The 24903-nt window shown below is 40.8% G+C and overlaps 1 protein-coding gene across 1 annotated transcript in view; it reads left to right on the top strand.

Annotated features, from left to right (window-relative positions):
* Positions 1-2165: 2165 nt before the first annotated feature.
* Positions 2166-24903, top strand: part of DLEC1 (DLEC1 cilia and flagella associated protein) — a 32745-nt gene continuing 10007 nt past the window's right edge. The window contains 28 exon segments of the mRNA XM_053989976.1: positions 2166-3203; positions 4231-4371; positions 4909-5065; positions 5597-5707; positions 6602-6753; positions 7029-7246; positions 7488-7569; positions 7947-8034; positions 8832-9005; positions 9722-9858; positions 10757-10849; positions 11101-11191; positions 12091-12253; positions 14003-14195; positions 15512-15570; positions 16066-16240; positions 17516-17609; positions 17825-17955; positions 18260-18418; positions 19174-19313; positions 19557-19710; positions 20791-20901; positions 21931-22061; positions 22407-22592; positions 22684-22742; positions 24369-24409; positions 24411-24440; positions 24442-24488. Of these exon segments, the coding sequence (XP_053845951.1) occupies positions 3123-3203; positions 4231-4371; positions 4909-5065; positions 5597-5707; positions 6602-6753; positions 7029-7246; positions 7488-7569; positions 7947-8034; positions 8832-9005; positions 9722-9858; positions 10757-10849; positions 11101-11191; positions 12091-12253; positions 14003-14195; positions 15512-15570; positions 16066-16240; positions 17516-17609; positions 17825-17955; positions 18260-18418; positions 19174-19313; positions 19557-19710; positions 20791-20901; positions 21931-22061; positions 22407-22592; positions 22684-22742; positions 24369-24409; positions 24411-24440; positions 24442-24488 (3398 nt within the window). The 5' untranslated portion in view covers positions 2166-3122.

Here is a 24903-nt window from a genome sequence, read left to right on the forward strand (position 1 = left end):
CATCCAGCTATTTTACATGCAAAAATGTTCTGTTATTTTCAACCTTAGAACAAGGAGAAAGAACGAGCTGGGCTTGTCCTGTCATGGTGTCATTTGGTACCTAGATGCTTGAACAAATCACCTCCGGGATTCTGATTTTGTTAGATTACAATGGGAAGGACTTTTTCTGATCATGTGGCTACCAGAAGAAAGAAGGGGTTTGGACAACAGCAGAACTTTGAACAGTCCCCATGGGATAACAGAGAATGTGTGGGGACCACCTGGGGAGCGTGACCAAAACAAATACAGAAAAGCAATACGATCCTGACAAGTCATGGTTTAAAAAGTGGAATAATCTCTATTTTAGCAGAATTTATGATTCCTCTAAGGTCTGTGGCAGGCATTTGGGCATATTTTATTTCAAATTAGCTTGTTCCTGGTCCTGTTCCTGATCCTCTCCAGATCAGGTGATCCTGGAGAGTTCAGTTTCCGATTAGTTTCCTCCAAGAAAAATCCCCCCGTGCTCCACATTGCAACAAGCATCAAAGTGGGGCCCCAATCCAAACCTAAAACCCACCATAAAATTCAGCCTTACATGGTACAGAGGGGAAATCCAAGGTAAAACACCTGGCAGAAGTAATACATGGTAGTTAGAGACAGTGTGTACATTTACACATATAAATATTTATACGTGTATATTTATACCTATAAATGTAGGATAAAATTGCTGTTTGGGTTTTGGGTTTTTTTTTTCTATTCCCTGCATGAGTCTCTCTTCAGCCTTTGGAACTGAAATATCTTATAATGATGACAAAGAGGGTGATATAGATGCAAATTGTTTTTAATATTCATAATATTTTAATGAAAATGTGTATGTGTGACATACAGATATGTGAATTAAACAGTTTTACAGTAGGAACTGTGGAATTTATTTTTTAAGTTTATCGGAGTTAATGACGATGGCATAAAAATGGAAATCTAAGGAAAAAGATCCCATTGTCATATGGGAAACAATTGTGCATTGCTCTGGAACAGTGGTTTACACCCCTCTTTCTGATCCTGCAGTTGGCTTCTGGGCAGATAGATCTCACCTTCACTTCCAGATTTTATGGACTGTAGTTTGAAAAACAAAATCCAGCTTCTAAGCTGAGATGATGTGCTTGGCAAGTTACTGAAAGGCAGTAAAGATGAAAGTACAGAAAGTTTTTTCCACAGTCAGTTTTCATGTGCTTCTATATACTGTTTTAAACAAAAACATCTGCTTTACTGTCACCATTTTAAAGGCTGGGAAAGAATTCTTTTTTAAAATGCTGGATTTTACTAATGTTCCAGTTAGCAAACAGATGTTAAAATCAATTGTAATAGCACATGATGAGAAAAGCTGGACTTCTGATATGGAAACGTGTTAAAAATGTGCATGCAGTGAATCTTAAAGACGAGAACCTAGAAGCCTACACAGAAACAAAACTGTTTGAGAACACAAGCTGGAACAAGGAGCAGCTGAGGGAGCTGGGAAAGGGGATCAGCCTGGAGAAAAGGAGGCTCAGGGGGGACCTTGTGGCTCTGCACAACTCCTGACAGGAGGGGACAGCCAGGGGGGTCAGGCTCTGCTCCCAGGGAATAAGGGCAGGACCAAGGGAAATGGTCTTGAGTTGCACCAGGGAAGGTTTAGGTTGAGTATCAGGGAAAATATCTCTGCTGAAGGGTTTAGCAGGCATTGGAATAGGCTGCTCAAGCCAGTAGGGGAGTCAGCACCCCTTTGAAGACTTCAAAAGCCACTACAAAAAGTGTATGGATGTGGCACTTGGTGACAGAGCTTAGTGGTGATCTCAGCAGTGGTGGAGTAATGGTAGGACTCAATGATCTTAAGAGATCTTTTTCAACCTTAGTGATTCTGTGATTCTATGAAAGCTGTGAACCTTTTTTTTTCTGCAAAACACAGATACCTGGTCCTATCCCTGTCAGGCATCTGTGATTTCTCTGCCTTAATCTTTGGAACAGGATATTGCAGATTTGCCAAGCTTTCTCTTGGACAAGCTTCCCTTTTTCACAGGGAAATTAAAACCACAGCAGTGCCTCTGGCTTTCATTTGGTGTTTTATTCCAAATGTAGACTTTGGTGACCTGAGGACCTAAAGCTTGTGATACCCTGGAGTCTCAAGCCCATGCGCCATATACTTAAAAAAAAACAAGTTGAATTTCAACCACCCCCATGGCTGCCGTGGGGTTTACACCCACAGCCTTTGGCCTATCTGCTGGTGGAACACCACCTGTTGGCAAATTCCAATTATTTTTGCCACAGTTATTTTCAGTGTGTACCATTGCCCAACTCCTCCAAAACCCTATAGAGCCAAATTACCCTTTTAGTGACGGAAAAGCGCGGGGGCCACGGTCAGGTTCCTTCACTCCGAGCAAAAAGAGTGGAGGAGGGGGAGGAAAAAGAAAGAAAGAATAAAAAGGCAGCAGGACAAGGAGAAAATCTACACCGGGATGGTTTCTATGGAAAATATGGCCGGATTCAGCGGAGCCTGTTGTTAGCAACCAGTGTATACAGCCAGGGCGCCGCAGGCAGAGCGGGGCGATGGATGGCTTGGGGCTGATGATGAATATTCCCATCTCCCAGCCCGCTTCCAGCGGCAGGGATGAGCCCAGCCTCCTCGTCCCACGTGTGGGCAATCAGGAGAGGATTCAGCCTCTTCCCTCAGCTCCAGCCCGCCACCTGCACAGCGCCGGAGGGCCGAGCAATCCCTCCCGAAGTCCAAATCCCCTTCGCACGTTTCAAGTTAGCGTTTTATCTCTTATTAAGTCACTGGTCCTTAAAAGTTCACAAGTACGTGGCAGGGAAGAGACGGGCTACGAGCCCCTCAGAGCCTCGGGGTGCCGCACTCAGCCCCCCGAGTGCCGGCGGGGCTGTGAGGGGCGATGGCGCCCGGGAAAGGGAAGGGGGAGCACCGCCATTACCCCGGCAGGCCGTGCCCTGCCCGCCTGCACGGTCACTCGGCAACGGCGGGAGGCTGAGGAGGGGCCGGGCCGGCCATGGCTGAGGAGAGCCCGAACATCGACAAACCGGACCGCAGCGCCGGGCTGGGCATGGCTGAGTGAAGCCCGAACTCCGACACGCAGGGTTCCGGAGCCGGGCTGGACATGGCTGAGGAGAGCCGCAGCCCTGAGGAGCCCAGCGCCGGGCTGGACATGGCTGAGGGGAGCCGCAGCCCCGACCCGCAGGTAACGCAGCGGGGCTGGGCAGCACGGGCACAAATAGCGTAGCCCCCAGTAGCAACTCAGCTCTGTACATAGACCCTGTAAACAGCCACGTTCAGAGACCTGCACTTATCCTTGGGACACGCAGACACCCACATTCACAGACCTCCTGCACACAGAGACCCCGCCCCTGCAATCAGTTTCACATATGGAGGTCCCCACTGCAAACAGCCACACACATAAACACACCCCTGCACACAGACTCCCCTGTAAACGGCATCACACAGAGACCACCCTGCAATCAGTTTCACTCACAGACCCCGCCATCAACAGCCTCACAAACACACACCCACAGCCCCACACAGACCCCGCTGCAAACAGCCTCTCACATCCCTGCACATACAGATCCCCCGTACAAACAGCCTCACACACACAGAGCCCTGCACACAAAAAGCCTCACACACACAGAGCCCTGGACACACAAACCCCCCATACAAACAGCCTCACACACACAGAGCCCTGGACACACAAACCCCCATACAAACAGCGTCACACACACAAACCCCCATACAAACAGCCTCACACACACAAACCCCCATACAAACAGCCTCACACACACAGAGCCCTGGATACACAAACCCCCATTCAAACAGCGTCACACACTCCCACACACCCCTGCATACACCCTGGGGCACAAACACACGCCCTGCACAAGGACTGATACGCACACCTATCCTCTGTGCAATGCTCATATCTCACTCCCACACACTCTCCCCACTCACACAGCCCAATCCCTGCACAATCCATCACACACACTTGCACACAGAGAACTGTGTCCATCACCATCACGTACACAGCCAGCCAGCACAGACACGCAGTCCCACAGCACACACACACAGACATCCACACCTCAGTGCTCATGTGCACACACATCTCTTTTCCAGGTACCTTTTCCCATTTGCTAATTACAGCCATTTGTATGCACCCAGTGATCTCTTCCCATTCTAACTCTTGCTTTGAGCTCTAAACATCCTCATTTTTTCCCCCCCAGGACATCTCCCATGTGTTGGCTGTTGCCTTTAAGGACCTGTACACTGGAGATGTTTTTGAGGTGGACGTGGCAACAAACTGGATTAAGTCCCAAGGAGGAGACAGTGTTTATCAAGACAGTTACACAGATGAGCTAGAGAAGGTACAAGTCCAAACCAAGTCAGAGTTTGCAGCTCTTTAGTCTCTACTTATATCTCCTGTAAAATAAAATTTAAAGGCAGGTGTTGATCCTACAATTGACATTTTAATGGAAATTTACTTGAGCACAGTTTCCCACAGAACCTTTCAAGTAAATTAATATTCACATGATCCTTCATGGTATTATTATCTCTAGTTGGCTTTTCAGACACACAGTACAACCAGTAAAAGCAGAAGCCCTTTAAATGCCTATTGTACTGGCTGAAACCTTTCCCTGTACCTGCTGATCAGTGGCCCAGGTTTCTTATCTTGTCATCGCTCCAATAGTGTATAAAAGTAGAGGCTGATGCTGAATGATTTGAGCCACAGGTATTTTGTTTTGTTTTGTGTCATTGTGGAATGACAGTGTTTTAGCAGGCCAGCTGATGCTTGTAAAATGGTGATGTTTACTAATATGTCTATGTTCACCTCTCAGAAACAAATAGAAAACATCTGCCTGTAACAGCTCAAATTTCTCTTTATTCACCCATGCCTGTGGCAGCTTCTGGCTGAGTGTAAGAGCCGACTGACAGAAGCTGACAAAGCAGAAGAGGAGATCACTCAGGCCCAGGCCCGAGCCAAAGATGAAGAGGAAAGGGTTCTAAACCAGATGAAGATTGATGCAGGGAAAGATTTCCATAAACTGGGGCTGCCACCAGGTGAGGATTCTGGAGTGTTGCTCCCCAGTACATTCTTGTAGTACCTGGACACTGACTTGGGGTTGGCTTTACATCAACAGAGAAACTTTGAAAGATTTTGTGCAGAGGTTCAAGTAGAGTAATATCTGTTTAACACTGAGAAACTAAACAACCAGGTCATGTTCAAGGTATTAAATTTGGATGGAGGGGTTACCACCTAAATATTACAAGCATACATACTTTGATATGTAGCAGCAATCAACAGATTAAATATTTCTCCAATGTGTGCTTAGCTGTGTTCAAACTGAATTTAGAATTGTGGAGATGCATGTCCAAATCTTGAGATTAAAATACCAGATTTGTTTCTGTAATATTATTTCCTATAAAATAAAGATAATATTCTATATAATATTTTCTATTAAAAATATTACCTGACTGGGATGAGGTGTAAAAACAACATTACTTTGGATTGATCAAGATAGTATGTTTTAAGGGGCTATTATTTTGCTTTTTTTCTTTGTTTCTTTCTGTTTGTTGGCTTTACTGTTGCAGTGGCATCCTCTTTTCGGTGGATTGTGGATAATGAACTTCTCAGAAAAAATAATTTAATCTGTCCTGAGGATTACATCACTGAGAAATTACCTCTTGCTAAAGCACCAAAAGGTAACTTTTGAAGGAGAAAGTAATTCAGACTTTTTAGAACATTCTATAATTGAAGTATTGGAGGATGTAGCAGATCTGAGTAGATTTTTATCATTTTCTGCCAAAGCAGAAGGGACTCAAGTATTTTAAGCGTAAGATTGCACTAAGAACACATTTTCAAAGTATAACTGATAAATTAAAAACTACTGAGTTTAGATGTTCTTAGATATGATACTTGATCATTATTGCACATTTGTTTACAGTTCTTCCTATCTCTCACAAAAACTGCATTAGTGTTCTGTCTCCATCCAATTTCATTAGCACAAAAGCTGCAACTACATCTTGCAGAGAAGGGAAGTAGTTACATTAAAGTAAAAACTATTTTCAGTGAAATAAAATTGTATTCTTTATTTAGGGTTTAAAGTTTTCCAGTTCTGGAAATATATTGGTTTTATATGCACATGAAGATCAGTAAGGAAAATATTTTGGACAATGTCAAGACTACTTCTTTTATTTATGTGTGAGCCAAGATGAAAGGTTTTAGGACCATTGAAATGAAGTTTTTCAGTCAAGCCATTTCAGAGTAATCAGCTTAGTCAGATTTCAAGATTTGTGTTTTGTTTTTTTCCATTGTAATTCCAAACAAAGTGAAAAATCTCACATCCCTTATAAGGTTAACATATCTTTCTGGGAATAATATAAGTGTATACAGCCTGTTTAATTAGTGCTTCTAAAAGCTTTCTTTTTAAAGTATTAAGCTTTGTTTTTACAAAATAAGTTCTAAAAGTACATTACATTTTAGAGGATTTTTGCCAGGAACAAACCTCAAAATAAACTCACACAACTATGCTTAGACTAAATATTTGTTGCTCATGGTTTCCTCTTACAGAATTATTTTTTGTCTTTGAATTGCAGGAGAATCAGAACCTGGATACCTGAAAGGGACACGTAAACAACGTGCTTTTTCACTGGATGAGAGTGTCTACTTATCTGGGAGTGTGACAAGTGTATCTTCAGCTCTGTCCTCGACTCCAGACTCCAGCCTTGAGGCTAAAACCATAAGTAAGGTACATTTTACAAGTTAGTTTTAGTCTGCCAAAACTAACAAGTCAGTTTTGATCTGGAAGGCCTGTTGCTCTTCCTGCAACAAAGGGTGAATATTAACCCATTGTTGATTTGACACCAGTACTTATATTTACTCTGTTAAAAAAAGAGAAATACTGTATTTTCCATACCAATTGTCATTGCTGTGTAGCTTTAATTACACATGTGTAGCTTGCTTTTTCCTCATCCTCAAAATCACTGTGTTTCATGTTGCACCATGCACTCTTGTTTTTCAAAGAAAACTAAAGCCTCACAAAAACGAGCCAGGAAAGAGAATAGGTCCTGGAAAGCAGAGGAATTAAGTGAGTACCTCTCCAGACTTGAGAAAAGACAGAATTACTTGAAGAATCCACGCTTTTTCCCACCAAATACTCTGGATGGAGGCAAATCTCTTGTAATTTCTCAAGAAAAAGTGGAAGAAATCTTAGCCAGAAGAAAAGCAGAAGATACCAAAGGGTATGCAGTGTGTACAGTTTCTGGATTCTGGGCTGGAATGCACAGAGCTCCACTATAAAATTGCTGTGGATTTACCCAGAGATATTTTGAGCTAAATTTCTTATTTAGTCTCATAATAACAAAGTATGTCTGTATGATATTTTAGTTTTGCCAAAGGAGACATTTTGCAATTTCTCCTTTTATCAGTATTTAGAGAACCAGGAAGTAAGATAATATCTCCTTTTTTTTTTTAATCTTTCAGTGATACCTCATTTGTTCCTGTGTTTCTTGCCAATCCACCTTCTGTGCTGTTTTCATATGATAAAGCTGGGCAGGTTTATGAGGTGAGAAGGTTCTTTGTAGAGAGTTTATTCTGCCTCCCTGAAGAATTATATCCTATCATGATCTACATATTTCACCCAATGTTTAGCCTTTCTGAATTTTAATAAAAGTCTGAGTTTCTTTTGTATATTGAATTTATGACCCTCTAACTTCCTTGAAAGTACTCCATCACACCTGCCACTGACACACAAACCAGTGAAGACTAAATGGGCTCTTCTCAGTCTCTGCTTTGTTCTGATTCAGCCTCTGTTGAATAAACTGGGATTTTGGGGATGGTTGTGATGATGAAGTAGTTACTCCTAGCAGTAGCACCAGGGAATTGCAAATATTTTAATGAATGATGATAAATACAATGGAGCTTTTTTCTTTTTTAATGAAGATGACTGTAGAGCTACGGAACATTACTTCAACAGGTCAACATGTAAGACTTATCCCTCCCTCTACTTCAGTATTTTTCATTTGGCCAGGTAAGGGTTCTTTGTCTGCCTTTAAAATATTAACGCATACAAAATCTAATTTACCTGCTGTAACAAAGATTTTCCAGGGAAGTCCTGTTTGGTTCTGTTATCCATAGTGCTCAGTTCTTTAGAAGCTGACAGCTGACTTAGGGCCATTCACATGCAACTCATAAGCAGATTGAAATGGTCTAATGAGGAATTCAAGAAGATTAAATTAAAGTGTTTGAAGTTAGATTGAAATGTGTCTGTGGAATACCTAGATCGAATCTTACCCAAAATTCATCTAGCAGCAGAAGTAGTTTCCACTGAAAAAATTACGAGGAGAGGGCAAGAAATAACACACTGCAATAAAAAAGGGTAGGTTAGAGAAAAGTTAATAAAATTACCTTTCCTACAGTAGGATGACCAAGCACTGGGACAGATTGCCTAGGGAGATTGTGATACCCCAAAAATTGGAGGAATATTTAGAAGTGAGGTGCCTCCATGGAAGCCCTTTTGTCTTGTGGTAAGGCAAAACTGGGTAATGTCTCTAAGTTTCTCCTCACTATTTTCTGTGTTTATGAGGAGTATATTTCAGACAAAGCAATCTTTGAGCTCCCTGGAACATGTGCACATTCCCAGATTGCACTGCTAGGCCTCTTGTGCTCATCCCTTTTTATCAGCTTGAATTAGGCAATAAATGGGGGGAGTTTACAGGCATCATTCCAGAGGAAGATGTGATCATAAATACTACTGCCAATCTGGGGAGGTTTTAATTTTTTTTTTTAATTTTCTGCCTTTTTTTTGTTTTTATTTTTTCCCCCAAGGAAAATATCCAGGAAAGGGAGGAATGATTGCTCCTGGGATGGCATGCCAGTATACAGTCCAGTTTATTCCTGAATATCTGGGAGAGTATGAAGATCATATATTAGTGGAGAGTCAAGTATCAAAATCTTTTGTCATCCCAATCCAAGCTAAAGTATCACTTCCAGTATTAACATGTCAGTAGTGTCCAAATACCAAATTTCTCTAAAGCAGACTTGTTTTTTTTAATTTGACTGTCTTCAATTTTGTGTCACAAAAAATATGTGGAAAAAATTGGCAGTGCAGTTTCTACATTTTGATATCTACCTCATTTTCACTTATCATAGATTTATTAGTTATTAAAATGTAATCCTGTTGGATTTTTCCTCAATTATTTGTTCTTGCCATCTTAGGCTCTTCTTGTTCACTATATTCGAGAAGTGAGTAGGGACCGCATTTCTAGGTTTGTGTTTTGTTGATTCCTGAACTCCCAATTGTAATTACTAATTCTAAATATTATGGAATTATGATTTAGTTATAACTATTTGATGCTATTAATTAATGTTCATGGAATGTGAATGGATATGGTATGCCTGCACCTCTCAGATATCTAAGCTCAACTATAATAAATAGGATTACTTTTGCAAAAATTTGCTTTGATTTTTTTGTAAATTCACCTTTGCTGTTATACAGAATTTTTCTAAAAAAAAAAAAGATCATCTTACATCATTAAAATGTAAGATGGATGGAGAAATATACATCTCACACTGTCCAACTGTGAAATTGAAAGAATTTGAGGGGGTTTAGGATTGCAAAACCTGGCGTGGTCTCATGCAGTAATGTCTGTAAAGAGTTATTTAATCAACTGCCTTCACTCTCTCTAGAGTCTGATTTTCTGTGTTGCTCCTTGCAGTGCCTGACTTTATAGACTGTGGTTCCTGCCGTGTTGGAGGAATAAAAACAACAGCAGTTTTGTGCAGAAATGAGGGAGTTAGGACTGGGAAGTTCTCTATAATGCCAGAGAAAGCCTGGCCAGCTCCTGATTCCAGGGTGAGTGATTAGAAGGGAAATACTGGACCCAGCATGGTGTGGGTGCCCTGGTGTGGAGGCCTGTTGAGCCAGTCTTGTTGTATTAGCACAGAAGTCATAAGGCCTTGCTGGAGACATCTGCATTGTGCCATTCCTTCAGGAATTCACCTTTATCCTGAAAACCAATCTCCCTGGATGTCTGTACCTCCTTCTTGTGCTCTGGTTTTCCTGTGGAAGAGCTTGTCTTGCTGAGGGGAGAAGTAAACTGAGGCAGAGATGAGGAAAAGGAAAACTGGCTCGAACTTTAACCTTGTCCTTGAAGCAAATAGAAATGCTATCAGTTCTAGCATTGCTTGAGGTAATTTCCTCTCCCTCCTCAACAGAAACTTCCTTTACTGGCCTTGCTGCACCTGTAGACACAGCAATCCAATCCAGTCCTGTTCTGTCTGTAGCTCCCCATCACAAACCAAGGCCTAAGTGGGGTGGACAAAGGAGATAAAATGGGACAGGTAGACTGGCATTTTTGGTGCTGGAGAAAGAGCAGATGGGTCAAGTTGTCTCTCCAGAGACTTTACAGTTCCAACTCAAAGTGAGTTTTAAGCATGGAGAAACAGAGCCCCTCTCTCAGGCAGGGCTGTTCCTCTCTGAACATGAATATTAGGGCTTCTGACACTTGTCATTTGTCTTCAGAGACTGCACTTTCCCTTCTGCTTTCACCAAGGTCATTATAAAGCAGGGAGCATTTTTTTAATTAAGCCATATTTATGAGCCACACTCTTTTGAGATGTGTAAAAAAATGTATGGTAAGAGGTAAAACAGTGATGTTGTAGTATTACTGACTGTTTCAGGTAACTCTGTGTTTTAAACACAGCAATCTGATCAATTTAATTTTTTTTCTTTTTTTGTTTTAATACCTTAGGTGGCTGCCACTGCTGATTTTGTGATACAGGATCCTTTTAGGATCCAGCCTGCTGTTTTGGAGCTAGCTCCAGGGCAGAATGCAACAGTAGAGGTTAGTGCCAACTGCTATAGAAAGTTTTTTACTTCACCAAATAAATTAACAAGCAAGATCATTTTAGAAGACCTGGCTGGACCTTGCAAGTTTGGGTTTATGTGAGCAAAAAGTGACTCTGTTTCTTGCAACTGTTACTTTTAATTACTAATTACTAAAACTTTCCTTCAGGGAATATTTGCCAATTGAAGTGTATTACTTAGGGGAGAGAAAACAGTCACAGACCTTGCTATTTTCCTTCTCTCTTTCAGGTAGTGTTTTTCCCTTCTTTGGCAGAAGCCTCACAGCAAACATTCACCATTTTGTGTGACAATTATCCAATCAATAATGTTACAGCCACAGGTTTGTTTCTAGCACCTTTCTAATTCCGTTGATATTCAGATGATGTGAGTGGTGATTGTTGGTGTGAAGTGATGGTAACATTTTAGGTCATTGGATTAAGCAAATGCTGGCTGCTTTTTTTTTTTTTTGTTGTTGTTGTTGTTGTTGTTGTTGTTGTTGTTGTTGTTATTACTGCTCCTTCCCAGTGCATGGACACACTGGATTCAGAAAACATTGAGCTCTTAACGTTCAGTAGGCAAAAATCCAAATGTAAAATGTCACCAAGTCACAGAAAACAAAACTCAGGTTGCCAGGTCCAGCTCATCTCTTTCACTTTTCTGTTAATAAGATAACTTGACAAGCTATGAAACATGAGGTGTAACAGGGCAGAAATTAATCACATTTGGACCTTTTGAGGTAGGCAGTCTTTGGATTAACTAATGAAACCAATTCAAATTCTTATAAATGTTGGTGCCAGTACTGTAATATAACTATGAGTGCTATAACATGAGGCTTGGTTTGTCATCTGTTGAATCACTTTATCACATGTATTTACTTTGTATTTTTTTTAATACTTCATTTGCTGCTTATTTTAATTCTAATATACTGCTCAAAACATCTGGGAGCCACATTGTCAACCACTGTAAACACCCTGCTCACTTCAGTGAAACCATGCTGATGTAAGTGAGCTGAGGCCATGGCCCTGACATCCCTGCCTATGAAATTCATGAACAGAAGGTCTCTGTTAATCCATGTTGATAAGCACAACGTCAGGATTGTACAATTAACACATTGGAGTTCTGAAACGTGAGGAAACACCAAATATAATCAATAATGAACATTAATGACATTTGCTATTGATGATGTGAACTATGTTAATAGTCAGATGGTAAACAGTAATACCTAATTATTTCTTCCAGGGCTTGGAGAGGTGATTGCTCTGGAGCTTTTGTTTGTCACGGGTGGAGAAAGCAAAGCTCAGCTGGGTGAAGTCACTGATGCAACAGCACAGCACCTCATACGATTCGAGCCCCAAAACCCACAGAGCACTACGGAGAAGAGACTGGTTATAAGGAACTCCACGTAGGTAGCTGCTGTTAGAGTAGTGCTCTGCAATGTGGCCATACTGGTAGGGATCTCATTTGTCATCTCTGCTCTCTCAAGCTGGAGAAACCTCTGTGCCTGTGACAAACTTTTTGCAGTATCTTTGCTGCTTTTTGCTCCTTTCTGTTTGGTAATTAAGGTTGAAGGAATGTTGTACGTTGTTCAAGCATTATGGCAACCATTAGCCAAGGTCAATATATTTGCTTCAATAGAGGTAAATCTACAAAAAAAAATCATAAATATACATAGTTGCAGGAAATACTTACAGGGTGATTCAGGTGAGATTTATCTAACTTTAAATGTCTACTACATATACTTGTGCAACTGAGATAAGCACTGTTTTCCTTTCTTAGTGCAGGGAATAGATGCTTCCAAGCATACAATTCTGACTGTAGACATCTCCCATAGAAAAGTCATAATACACCCTGGACTCCACTGGATCAAAATGGAAGCTCCATGTAATTAACTCACATTAAAAGTCTCACATGGTTCCTATTGAGTCCTTAAAGAGTTAAATATAAATTCAATTTGAACTCAACAAATGTGTCCTTATGGACAATTACACCATACTGAACATAGTGGCATCCTGATTTTGCTCAGAATCAATCAGACTTTAACAGGAATACACTTGTGCATGATTGCAGCAGATAGAGGCTGTAGACCATCAAAGCAGTGAGAAGGTCAGTGCTGGGTTTAGGACCATTAATCTAAATTGTTGTTTGCAAGCAGTGAATATCTGGCAATTTATTTTGTGGCCTGGAAATCACACATGCATAATGCCACAACAGGCCAATGTTTGAGTAAAGAAAGTGTGATTGGTGAACTGGATATTGTAAACTGACAAAGGATGTGACTGTGCCAGTTTCCACATTTTCTCTGTGCTATAATCACCACAGCACTCCCTGCACATCTGGTGTCAGCATTTGTATAAAACAAAGCTGGCCAGGCTAGGAGTAAACTCCATAGAAGCAGGAAGAAGAAACATTCTTTCTGCTACAGAAGATGATATGAGAAATAGTAAATGTCCCGTTTTATCAGTGATACTTTCAAATTCCAGTGTCCTTCCTTCCCCTTACTAAGCAGAATTTTTGAGGTCAGCATGAGCAAGATTCTCAAACCCATGAAGACATTCCATGGAATACATTTCTGCTGAAATAACCTAGTTAAGCAACCTTTTCTGGATTGCAGAGAGTGTGGCAGAGCCATGGCTATAATTTTAGATTGAGCCATTGTGCTTTGCTGACATGTTAAAGACCACATGTTGCATTTGGATTAAATTCAGAGTGTGATGTAGGTCATCAGCACTGATCCAAGGCAAATGTACTGGTGTCAGCAGAAATGGACCTGTTCATCCCAGATCTTTGAAAAAAGAATTGCAGAGTTTCTAAAACCTGGATTACATGAGAAGTTCAAATAAGGCAAGAAAGTGTTACAATATCTTACACATTTATAGAATTTACTTTCATGCATCGCCCTGGACTTCAGTAGCAGCAGTTCAGGCTGCTACACATATTAGTATGTTCTTTGTATGATTTACACACTCTGACTCTATGATGCCTCAGCAGCTTTGTGACTCACAAAAGCTGGGAAGTCAAACCCCTGTAATCTGTAAAGAGAGGAATTTCTTACCTGAAAAAAGGATCTGAACATTTTCTTAATGTATTTTACTCAAAAATATCTGATTTTTTTTAATCATAGCTTTTCTGTTGTTTATTGATTTCTTTGCAGCCATCTAGAACTTCCCTTCTTCTGGCAGATAACAAAGCCTAATCTGAAACCATTAATACCAGAAGAAACTGCAGACTTTACAGAGATCAAAAACAATCAAGACCTAGAGTCAGCCTTCTCCCTAAATCCTAAGCAGGGAGTTTTGCTTCCCTGTGCAGATCATGAGTTTATTCTCACTTATGCTCCACAGGAGGTATGGCTTGTGATTCCTTCCTATCTACAAACTCCAGCTGTGTATTTTTATTCAAGTCATAAAATCCTTGCTGTGCAACTTTTCTAAATTAAATTAATTAGCTGGTACTATGCTCTGATAAACAGTGTTCAAAATGTAAAAAGTTAGTGAAGGAAAACATGTTTTGACTGCACAATGTGAGACAGTTTCTGATCTCATGTCATTCTGGGGACTGACTGGACGCAGTTAATTTTACACTGAAATTGTGGACACATCCTCATTCTGCAGCTGTGCTGGCTGGTGAAGTTACCACCCTGACCCCTCTATCATCTCCTCCACCAGCTCCTGACCCTTCCCTTTCTCCTTGGGGGATATGTCTTGTACCTGCTCCAGTCTAAATAAGTTGGTTAACAAACACTGATTATTTTAACTGTTTCCAGCTGTAGTTTTTTTGGCCTGAAATGGGTCCTATGAACAGCTGAGTGATGAATTAAGGGGATAGTAGGAGCCTTTGGCAGAGAAATGCTGTGTGCAGCTGTGGGTAAGAGGGGTGCAAGGATGTTGGAATGCAGTTATCCCAGGGACTGTTCTCTCAATTTCTGCTCCCCTGTCCCTGTAAATAAGGAGCATGAGCTCACTGTATTTAGGGAAACCTGATCCAAAGAAAGCTCAAGAGTTGGAATGCCCCATGCAGTGTTGATTGACAGACATAAGAAATACCTCAAATATGTATGGAAGATAAACTACCTGGCTTTTTAAAAATAATTAGTTCATAGAATAGATATTGAATTAAAATATACATCAAAATTAGTATCTGTCTACAAACAAATGAAGCTTTTGCGTAGCCCTTCAGATTTAAGGCCTGCTTCTGTGTTTCTTCCCCCCCCACCCTCCATTAGAATACAGAAGACATTCTCTTCCCATGATGGAAAAGTCATGTTTCTTACTCAACATTAGACTGATGGTCAATTAAGCTGAATACTCTGGAGCAGTTAGAAGAAACTTCTTAATTAGTACAGCAGTACTGAGCTTAATTTGGGGAGCCTTTGCAGATGCTTGTGTGTAGTATGCAATATACAGGGGAAATAATAACAGGCATGTCAAAAATGAGTATTTTTATTGGAACCATACACCATGAGATCAGAATCTGGCTTAATGTTTTGCAGTCAAACATGTTTTCTTTTAGTAACTCTAGAGTTTGCATATTGTTTATCAGAGCTTAGTACTCTGATGATGATCATTTATCCTTTACATGTAAACCACTTTTCCATCTTTTTTTGATCTTCAACATAAGTGATTACTTGACACTAAAATCCTTTTCTCCTTCATCTGTGCAGCTGAAGAGTTATCACAGCGTGATGCAGATGGTAGTGAGGGACATCCCAGAATCGCCTTGGTAAGCTGAGAAACATTTCCCAGTAAGATATGTAGGCACAATTTATCTGTGCTATTACATTAAGTTAGTGGGATTTTTCTTCTTTCTGGTGATGATGGATTGACAAGTTTAAAGAATATTATCTGTACAAGTAGTTGTGGTATAAAGAGCATCTCTGATATTCTCCCCTATGCCCAGACACATGCATAGCCCTGGCTTTTCCCCTCTTGGAAAAAGATAATATTGTCATTTTTTCTGCTTATTTTCCAGGGTTTCCTGCTATTACTCTTTGTCACAGCTGTATGTGACTTATATACTTGTTCACGGACAGACTGGAACAACTAGAATACCTTAAAGTATAATGAAGTTTTTAATTGGCTGAGCTAATTGCCCACAGGCAGTCTGTACTTGAGAAACTTGTGTTGGTTGTCAGTTTTGATCTGGCAATTAAAAGACAGGATCCAATTTAACACAGGTTTAACATATTTAATGATTCTACCATATTTCCTCCCAAAGTTTGATAGAAGAGAGGATGCTTCAAAACATCCCAGAATGCAGAGTAGAGGATGTAATAGCCCTGGAAATAGAAGTTAAAGGCTCAACAGAACCATTTCATCTTCTGCTGGACCCATATGCTGTTATCATCCCTGGAGAAAATTTCATTGGTGTAAATGTCAAGAAAACATTTAAGGTTTGTGTGCTTTGACTTCACCATTGTCATGTGGTTTGTGTCACTGGATGTCATAGGTGTTATTAGACGATATCAGACAGTGTTATTTTAGTTTTCCTGAAATGTTTTTAAAGGAGGCCATGAATCCAGAAGGGTCTGCACTGAAATGCCCTACCCAGCCTGCTCAGCTCTACACTCTAGGCAGCAGCCTTTGTTCCTTTTTCATCACTCCAGTTTGATACCACAGAGTTTGAACTTTCTCAATGTTTTTCTGAGTCAATAACCTGTTGCTTATCACTTTGTCACTCCTGTAGTGTAAAAGTTTTCCAGCTGGGAGGAATAATCAATGGATGATTAAATTAGTTCATAACTGAGGCACTGTTCATGCAAAGAACTACAGGAAGCACAGAAGAGCTAAAAAAACACATATGCTGCATCTTACTAGATGTTATTTTTTCCTGCAGGTTCTGGTAATTTCTCTTTGGCCATTCTGGGACAGAATGCTGCTGCAATTGTCCCCTCACAGCATCCCCTTCACTACAGATCAGGATCTTTTTGATCTTAGACTCACTTGGGAAAAACAGGCCTGTTAGCAAGAGCCAGGCAGGAAGACATTTCCCAGTTAATGGCTTTCCCATTTTTTTCTTAGAAATCCTGCTAATCAGCCTTTGGTGTTAAGATTTCTCTCCCTAGAATTTATTTTTTTCAATTTAAGGCAGACATTTCATACTTCCCAGTAACCCAGTATAACTACTCATGTGATAGAAGTAATTAAGCCATTTACTGATGATATAACAACATCCTTTGCAGTTTCCAATTGGTTTTTTTTTAGTCTTAAAAAGATAAGAATTTGAACTGTGCTTAGAGATAATTGTACTTCAGGGAATAAAATTATTTGCTGTAGTTAAGAAATAATGTTTTGACTAGATCTGAAGAGGATGACAAACATTTCAAGAGCTTGCATCTCCCTCACAAACAGGGCGTTTGGCAAAAAAAAAAACAAAAACCAAACCTGCACTCAAAAGATTTTCAGTTTATGTTTAGAAATTCTGTTACATTTTTGGAAAATGGGGGGAAGTTTAGTAGACTCAAATATGATAATGCTCTTGGAATGAATTATTAATAGATTCTCTTCAGGTTTGAGGGAACACCTTCACCCATGTGAAGGAGACACTGTTTTAATAAATGATGACTCTCAAAACCTAGTTTGCAGTGTATCAGTGCTCTCAGCAAATTGACTTGCTGCTCTGAAAGCTTAAAGTGCATTAATTGTCTCATTGATTTTAATTGTTTCAGCTGTGGAACAACAGCAAAACATTGATCAAGTACACATGGGAGAAAATCACGGACTGTGACATCATCGAAGTTGATCCTCATACTGGTGTCATAGGTAAAGTTTCTGTGACTTGTCAGCAGTAATTCATGAAAGACATGATAATAATTGTTTATATCAATTTATAACAGTCACAGAGCATTATAATACAAACTGAAAAATTAGCCCACTGGAGCCAGCAGGAGACTTAATTTGATTCCAGAAGCTTCAGTAATACTCTTGAAGCAGGTGGTTTCTTAAAACAAGTGAGACAGTGGTATTTTCTCTTCTAGGTGTGAATAAATGCTGTGAATTTGTACTGGCAATTTCTGGAAGCAAACCTGGGGTCATCAGCCGTAACCTGCTGTGTCACGTTGAGCAGTGTCCAGAGCCAGTTGTGCTGCATGTTGAGGCTGCTTTTAAGGTAAGGAGCAGTTCAGTCTTGCAGGATGAACTGTGTGGCCTGGCCATTGTCCAAATAAAGTTTTTTTGCCTCTCAATGGCTTGAGAAATCTTAAGTGGTTACAAACAGGAGTTATTTTTGCTGTAGTGACTATTGAGTCAATGTTGATATTCCCATGACACACAGAATTTTTCTGCATTACACAGTGCATTTGCTTTCTGATATTCTCTGTGAAATCAAATGCTAATCCTAGATAATACATGTTTCTTAATGAGACAGTTTTGGCAGAGGTGTCCATTCTGATGTCTGTTTCCTACTGTCCTAGGGTCCATTTCTTTGTATTGATGTTCCATCACTCCGGTTTGGTTTGACTAAGCAGGGTGAGACTGTGTCAAGAACCTTTGAGATTCAAAATCTCTCTCAGGTACCAGCACTGTGGAGGATGCAAGAAAGCCAGGTTTTTCTAGCTCAAAGGAATGAAGAGGTAAGTCACTGCTACAGCTGGCTGTATTCCCTCCTTAGCTATTTTATTTCTTCTGCTTAGGAGTTGTATTATTCATTCCAGCTATCTGAAGTTCTAATTTTTGTGACTTCTTATGAAACTAATCCTGCACAGTTTCATAAGTGCATGAGTTCTTTTGAGATTGAATGCTTCTTTACAATTTTTCTCTATTTCCCTTTATTACAAATCCCCTGCCACCCTGAGTATTTCCTGAATGACAGTAATTTCAGCTGCTGCTCCTATGAGTTCAAGGCTTTAGTAGAGCTGAGACTGCTGAACACTCCTCCCACACACCCACATCAGCATCTTGGACAAGAATCTGAGCCCCCACTCCTCGCTGATGCTCTCCCAACCCTCCTTCCTCACCCTTCTGCCCAAGAACCTTTCCCACTCGTGGCACCTTGCTGCTGCCTGGGAGCAGGTGCTGCTGCTGAGACTGATTGCTTCTCCTTCACGTTCCCTGTCAGTCCATGCACAGCTGACCCTGCTGTGCCCTTGGCTCTGACTGCCCTTCTCTCAGAAGCAAAGCCCTGCCTCCTTGTGTAGCCAGGCTTTCACAAAGCTGGCACTGTGCTTCCTGACATCAATCCACATGGGACTAGAGGGGCAGAGAGAAAGGACACATCTGAGGAAAAATTAGGTACTTGGAAGCCCTAATTAGATTGTGTGGCTTCAACATTTTACCCTTGCTTTGCACATGTCAAAAAAATTTCTGTTCTCTCTCTCTCCTCTCCCAGGTATCCACTTTCACCATCCAGCCATCAGCTGGAGAAATTCCTCCTTTGGGTCTATGCACAGTTTCAGTTCACTTCACATCATTGCAGTGCCAGCGTCTCCAGACAGTGCTGGAACTGGAGGTAGAAAATGGAGAAGGAAGGTAAGGGGGAAAAGCAGCATTTGTTTTGTTTTTCCTGAGATTTACATCTGGTTTTCCCTTCAGGTAGTTTTCTCTCCTACAAGAAAAATATGAACTCACAGTGGGGTTGTGTAACCTATCAATGAACTATCAAATTTCTAATATTGCTAAATAAACATAAACATCATTCTTCCCAGCATGCTGTTTTATGTCTAGCACGTTTCATTAACAATAACAATAGACCATCTGTGTGTTTATTTCCAGTCATCTTCCTGTCTTTGTTGAAGTTCAGACCCCCCAAGCGTGCCTGATATCTAGTCATCTAGTATTCACTGAAATTTACACTGGAGTTCCTGTCAAAGCAACCAGTAAACTTTTTAACCAGACACTGCTGCCAGCAAAATACTTATGGGGAAAGGTAAATGCTCTTCTAATGGGTGAAGCATACAGCAGGGATGGAAATTGCAATTTCTGTAGGAACACAAATAATGACTATTGTTAAAAGCTTTTCTGATGTATCTTTTGAGTGTTCATTGTTGTTTTACTGGCTTGAGAGCAGAACTTCAGCTTTAGACCAACCTTTATTAAGAGATTAATTACCAGTTGATGTCATTGTGTTCTTAACTGTCTGTGGATCCCTGGGAAAATGGATGAGCAGATGTGAGAGGTCATAGAATGTAAAGCCACCAGAGTGTTAAATAAAGTACCATAGCAGTTTAGAGTTTGCACTTAATTTAGTAAAACAAAGAAATGATGGTGCTTTTGAATTGTGTCTGAATTCTGTTTAAATTTCACATTCTGGCTTACAGCATAGGAGCCCAGACTTAATGTCAGTATTTAAGCTGTGGTCTGAACTCTCTTTTCAGTCCATGGAAATTTGTCAGTATCTTGGTCATTGAGATCTGGCATCCATCACATCTGACATCCAGAGTTCAGCTCAACTGCCTACATAAAAGCACTCAGTGCCACTCAAGATGTCTTCAGGTGCCCAAGGGATCCTAACAGAGCATGTGCATGGTATAGGACCTATATACAGAAAAACACTTTGGAGCATCTGGAGCCTAGGAGGAATATGTAGAGCATTTTTCCTGATGTGTGATGTTGATGTGTGAACAAATGAGTGGAAGCCCTGGGTACATTCCATGCTGGCCACTTAGGGAAGGTGCCAACAGCAGGATTGTGTCTTCCCCACCTCTGTTCTGGATAGAGATGGGGCACATCTGGGACCCTGCTCTGGTATCAGATAGATTGGCTTCACCCTGGAAAGGCTTGAGACTGTGAGAGGGATGACAGTGGCTCTGCTCCCAGCCCAGCAGCCTCAGCTGGGCACCTGAAGTTACCTGGAGTGAATGTAGGCATGAGGACCATGGGAAACTGTAAAGCCAGTCTTGTCAAACTGTAGGTGTTGCTGCCTGAGAGTGTCCTAAGCCTGAGAATAGCTTGGTCTTTTTAGAAGAGACAGTGTGAGCACGAGCTGAATGTCCTTTCTGTTTGGCAGCCCCTTGGAAGCCAGGCAGCTTCCTGCTCCATCCTGGTGTCCCCTGCCAGTGGCACCTTAGGCCCAAATGAAGAGAAGGAATTCTGCATAGAGCTGTCAGCTAACATTGTGGTAAGTTTACAAACTGATGCACTTTTATAAAAACAGTAACACTGGCTTTTTCATCTCACCTCCATTTGGCAGAAGGAAGGAATTCTGTGTACAAAACCACATGCTATTTTTCCCATAAAATATCTCTGAAATGGCTTTGCTTTAGAGGCACCACAGTTGAAGGCAAGAATTAAAAAAGTGGACCTAGTGTGAAATTTCTACCCTGCCTCTTTATATCTCAGCTGTTCCTGTTTTCTTCCTTTCTTGAAGTCCTGTACAATTGCTCTTAATGCTTATCACTCTTCTTGGAGCATACAGATCCTCACTTTGGATTAACTGGAATGATACAGGCCAGAGTGGCATATACAGTGTATATTTGGTTTTCTGAATGCAGCTAGGCTCATAACATTTTGATATTTGAAAACTTAAAAGGGGCTGATGGGACCAAGAGTCTGCAAAATACAGGAGCAGAGCTTACAAAGTCCAGGAATTCAGAAAAATACGTTACAAGGGCATTCAAATAGATGAGCTAATGCAGCTAAATACAGGATCTTCCTATAGATAGGGTGTCTTAGTTCCCATTACAGTCACTGGAGACTTGGGTTTCATTTATTTGCTTAAAGTAGGTAAAATTATGTATCTGTGGCACTTGGGAATATGGTTTAGTGGTGGCCTTGGTAGTGCTGGTTTAATGTTTGGACTCAGTCATCTTAGAAGTCTTTTCCAGCCTAAATGATTCTATGATTCAATACTTGGAGCATAGGAATTATGTCAGAAATCAGAAATGGAGCAGTTTTAGGCTCACAGATAGCTGCAGGTACAAAGCCGAGAAACAGCCACAAATTTTTACCTTAGTGCTGCCTTCTAAGCAGCTCTGATGTTGCAGAAAATGCCCTGAAAACAATTCAGTAAAACTTCTCACAATTCTATTGTTCTGGGTTTAATCCAGGGAAGTTTACACACTTTTTAAAAATCAATACCCTAAAGAGTCTGCCTTTCTTCTGTGATCCATGCTTCATTCACAAGGAAACTTGATTCTTTGCTTTTCAGGGTGAGCTGAAAGACCTCACACTTTCCTGCAGCATAGAAGACATGGCTGAACCTCTCTTCCTGAGCATTTCTGGAGAAGTGAAGGGACTACATGTCACATACTCAGTACCTTCTGGCAGTGGAGTTGACAGGTAATATCTGACTGATTTTTATTTCATTTTCCTGATACATAGAATGATGACTATATTTTGGAACATGCTTATCTTTATATCTTTTCATATAAGTAAATATGTCTTTAATTTGGTAGACTGGCATGTTATATAGGATAAAGATTTGACCCCAAATAAATCCTTATATGGGTAGAAGTGAAAAAATATAAAGCAGAAAATGCTGATGGCAAAAATCATAGACTGCATGGTCCTTTTACACTGTGCAACCACATTGCATGTTGCACACTTTTAAATCTCCAGAAATTATCTGTGGCATAAGAAAATAAGACCCATGTCTAAATACTACTGTTATTTTTTTTCTGGCAGTGATGAAGGACAAATGTCACAAAGCCCATGTGAGCTTCTTTTGGACTTTGGGTCTGAAGTTGCACTAAAAGCTGTTGTAAAGCATCAGCTGATTCTTACAAATCTCACTGCAATCAGTGCTCCATTCTCACTGGAAGCTGAGTATTTTAGTGCCTGCGTGCTGCCTCCAGAACAAGGAGCCTGCCCGTGAGTCTTGCTGTTCTGCATAATGATTCAAATACTAATTTAGGTCTGGCTTAAACCTGAAATCAGATTTTTTTTTTTCATGCTCTCCAAGCTACCTGGTGAAAAGAAGGGGGCCTGTCACAGAGCATGCAGCCAGAAAAGTAAAGTCAGGTATGAAACTATCTCTTCAGTGGAGAGAAGGTGAAAGCCAGCTGACTGCCATATTCAGCACTAAATGTCACACTAGATGTGCCAGTCAGGCACATCTTCTCATTGTTGCAGTATCTGGTGAAGTCTAAACTGTTTAAATTACTTAATTCCTCAGTGCATTCCTGAGTTTGAAAGCCCACCTTGTATAAGCATTAGGTCAATCTCTCTTCCCCTTCTGCTTTTATCTCTTTTCTCCTCCCTTTATTTGTCTCTTCTTCATCTTTTCTTTGCAAACAACAGTATGAAACAAAGTTGGTGATTTCTGGTGACAGTTCACTCCCAGAACACTCCCGCACATGGGATGGATGACATACAGAATGGCTTTTTCTCTCTCTCCTTTCTCTCTCTCTCTTTCCTCTCTCTCTCTTTCCTCTCTCTCTTTCTCTCTCCTCCTCTTCTCTCTCCTCTCTCTTTCTCTCTCTCTCTTCTCTCTCTCTTCTTTCTCTCTCTCTTTCTCTCTCTTCTCTCTCTCTCTTCTTTCTCTCTCTCTTTCTCTCTCTCTCTCACCCTCTCTCTTCCTCTCTCTCTTCTCTCTTTCTCTCTCTCTCTCTCCTCTCTCTCTCTTCTCTCTCTCTCTCCTCTCTCTCTTCTCCCCCTCTCTCTTCCTCTTCTCTCTCTCTTCTTCTCTCCCCTCACTTCCTCTTCTCTCTCCTCTCTCTTTCCTCTCTCTCTCTTTCTTCTCTCTCTCTTTCTCTCTTCTCCTTTCTCTCTCCTCTTTCTCTCTCTATCTCTTCTCTCTCTCTTTCTCTCTCTCTTTCTCTCCTCTCCTCTCTTCCTCTCTTTTTCCTGGTTTTTCAACTCCTACACAGTTTTCCAGTACCAGTGCAGTAGGCTTTTCTCCCTCAAACCCTTTACTATATGCTCCCCACTGTGGAAAGCTACAGCACCAGCCCATCTGTCATTTTTGATGTGTTTACTGAAAAATGATAATATTTACAGCCACATGAGACTGAGGGAGGGAGGAAATGAGAGCAAAAAGTGCGTGGAAGTGTGGATGTGTCTTCTGTATCCAAAATAAAACTCGCACATATTGGTACCTTGCCATAGAGTTTGGTATCTGTTCCACAGACAGAATTTTTCAGCTGTTGAATTAGTGCTTAAGATTAAAAAAAATGCTGTTCTGACAGCTTCCATGCAAGCCTAGGTGGACTCAGAATGTGGAAAGGCTTTGCTCTTTGTAATTAATTCTTTGCATGGAAGAGCTCACAGAGGTAAACAGGCAGCTGCTAGTGGAGCAAGAAACAGTCAACACAGATCCCAGCCTATTTTTCTAAAATTTTTTTAGGTAACCAGTTAGTACCTTGCAATATCCCAAAGAGTCCTGGATCAGTTGTTGGAAGGGTTGTCCTGCTGTAAAATATTCTGGGCAAGCACTAAGTCTAAAAAACAAAGTAAGATCCACTGCAGAAGGGAACTTGGGTAAAGTGGTATAAATGGGAGCTGTGTAATGATCCCAGGGTTTCTAATTGAGTGAGGTTAAGCTGATTAAAGGCAACTAAAACCGTGGTCCTGTGTATTCTTTGAAAGACTAACTTTGTTTCAATTTCCTCAGAATTCATGAAATGCTTCTTTGCTCTGCTCCTTCAGAGTTTGCAGCAGCGTTGCTGTCTCAGGGGAAGGGAGCAGCTTTTCTATATCCAACCTTCCACAGGAATTCTGGGAAGCTTTCCAGCAGATCACCATAGAAATAGCAGCTTACAACAACATGTTGGGGAGAAGTTACCAGGGATAATCTTGTCTGTAAGGTAGGTGGGTGGTTTATGGTTTTACCATGGCAGATTTTTACAACCAATTATATTTTCCAGATGCCTTTCTGTTAGAAATACTTTTTCAGTTTTTTAGAACTTCTGTAAATATTCAGGGTGGATTCTTGCTGTACCACTAGTTCCAATGACATGTAAGGAACAGTTGTTTGGTTTTAGGGGAACATGTTTATTCTTTGGGAGGGTTTTCATGTTCCTTGAAAATGATTAGAGGAGTTTTGATTTATAACATCTGTTTGGAGCTGGCCAGTGCACTGCTCTGCTCTACCAATAGCATAGATTGTGTTGTGTAGAAAAAGCAGCAGGAAAGCTGATAAATGCATTGAGGTATGCATTCTCCTGCTGAGAAGAGTTGTTTG

This window comes from Vidua macroura, chromosome 1 (genome assembly GCF_024509145.1).
Source record: "Vidua macroura isolate BioBank_ID:100142 chromosome 1, ASM2450914v1, whole genome shotgun sequence".
In the NCBI taxonomy this organism is placed as follows: domain Eukaryota; kingdom Metazoa; phylum Chordata; class Aves; order Passeriformes; family Viduidae; genus Vidua; species Vidua macroura.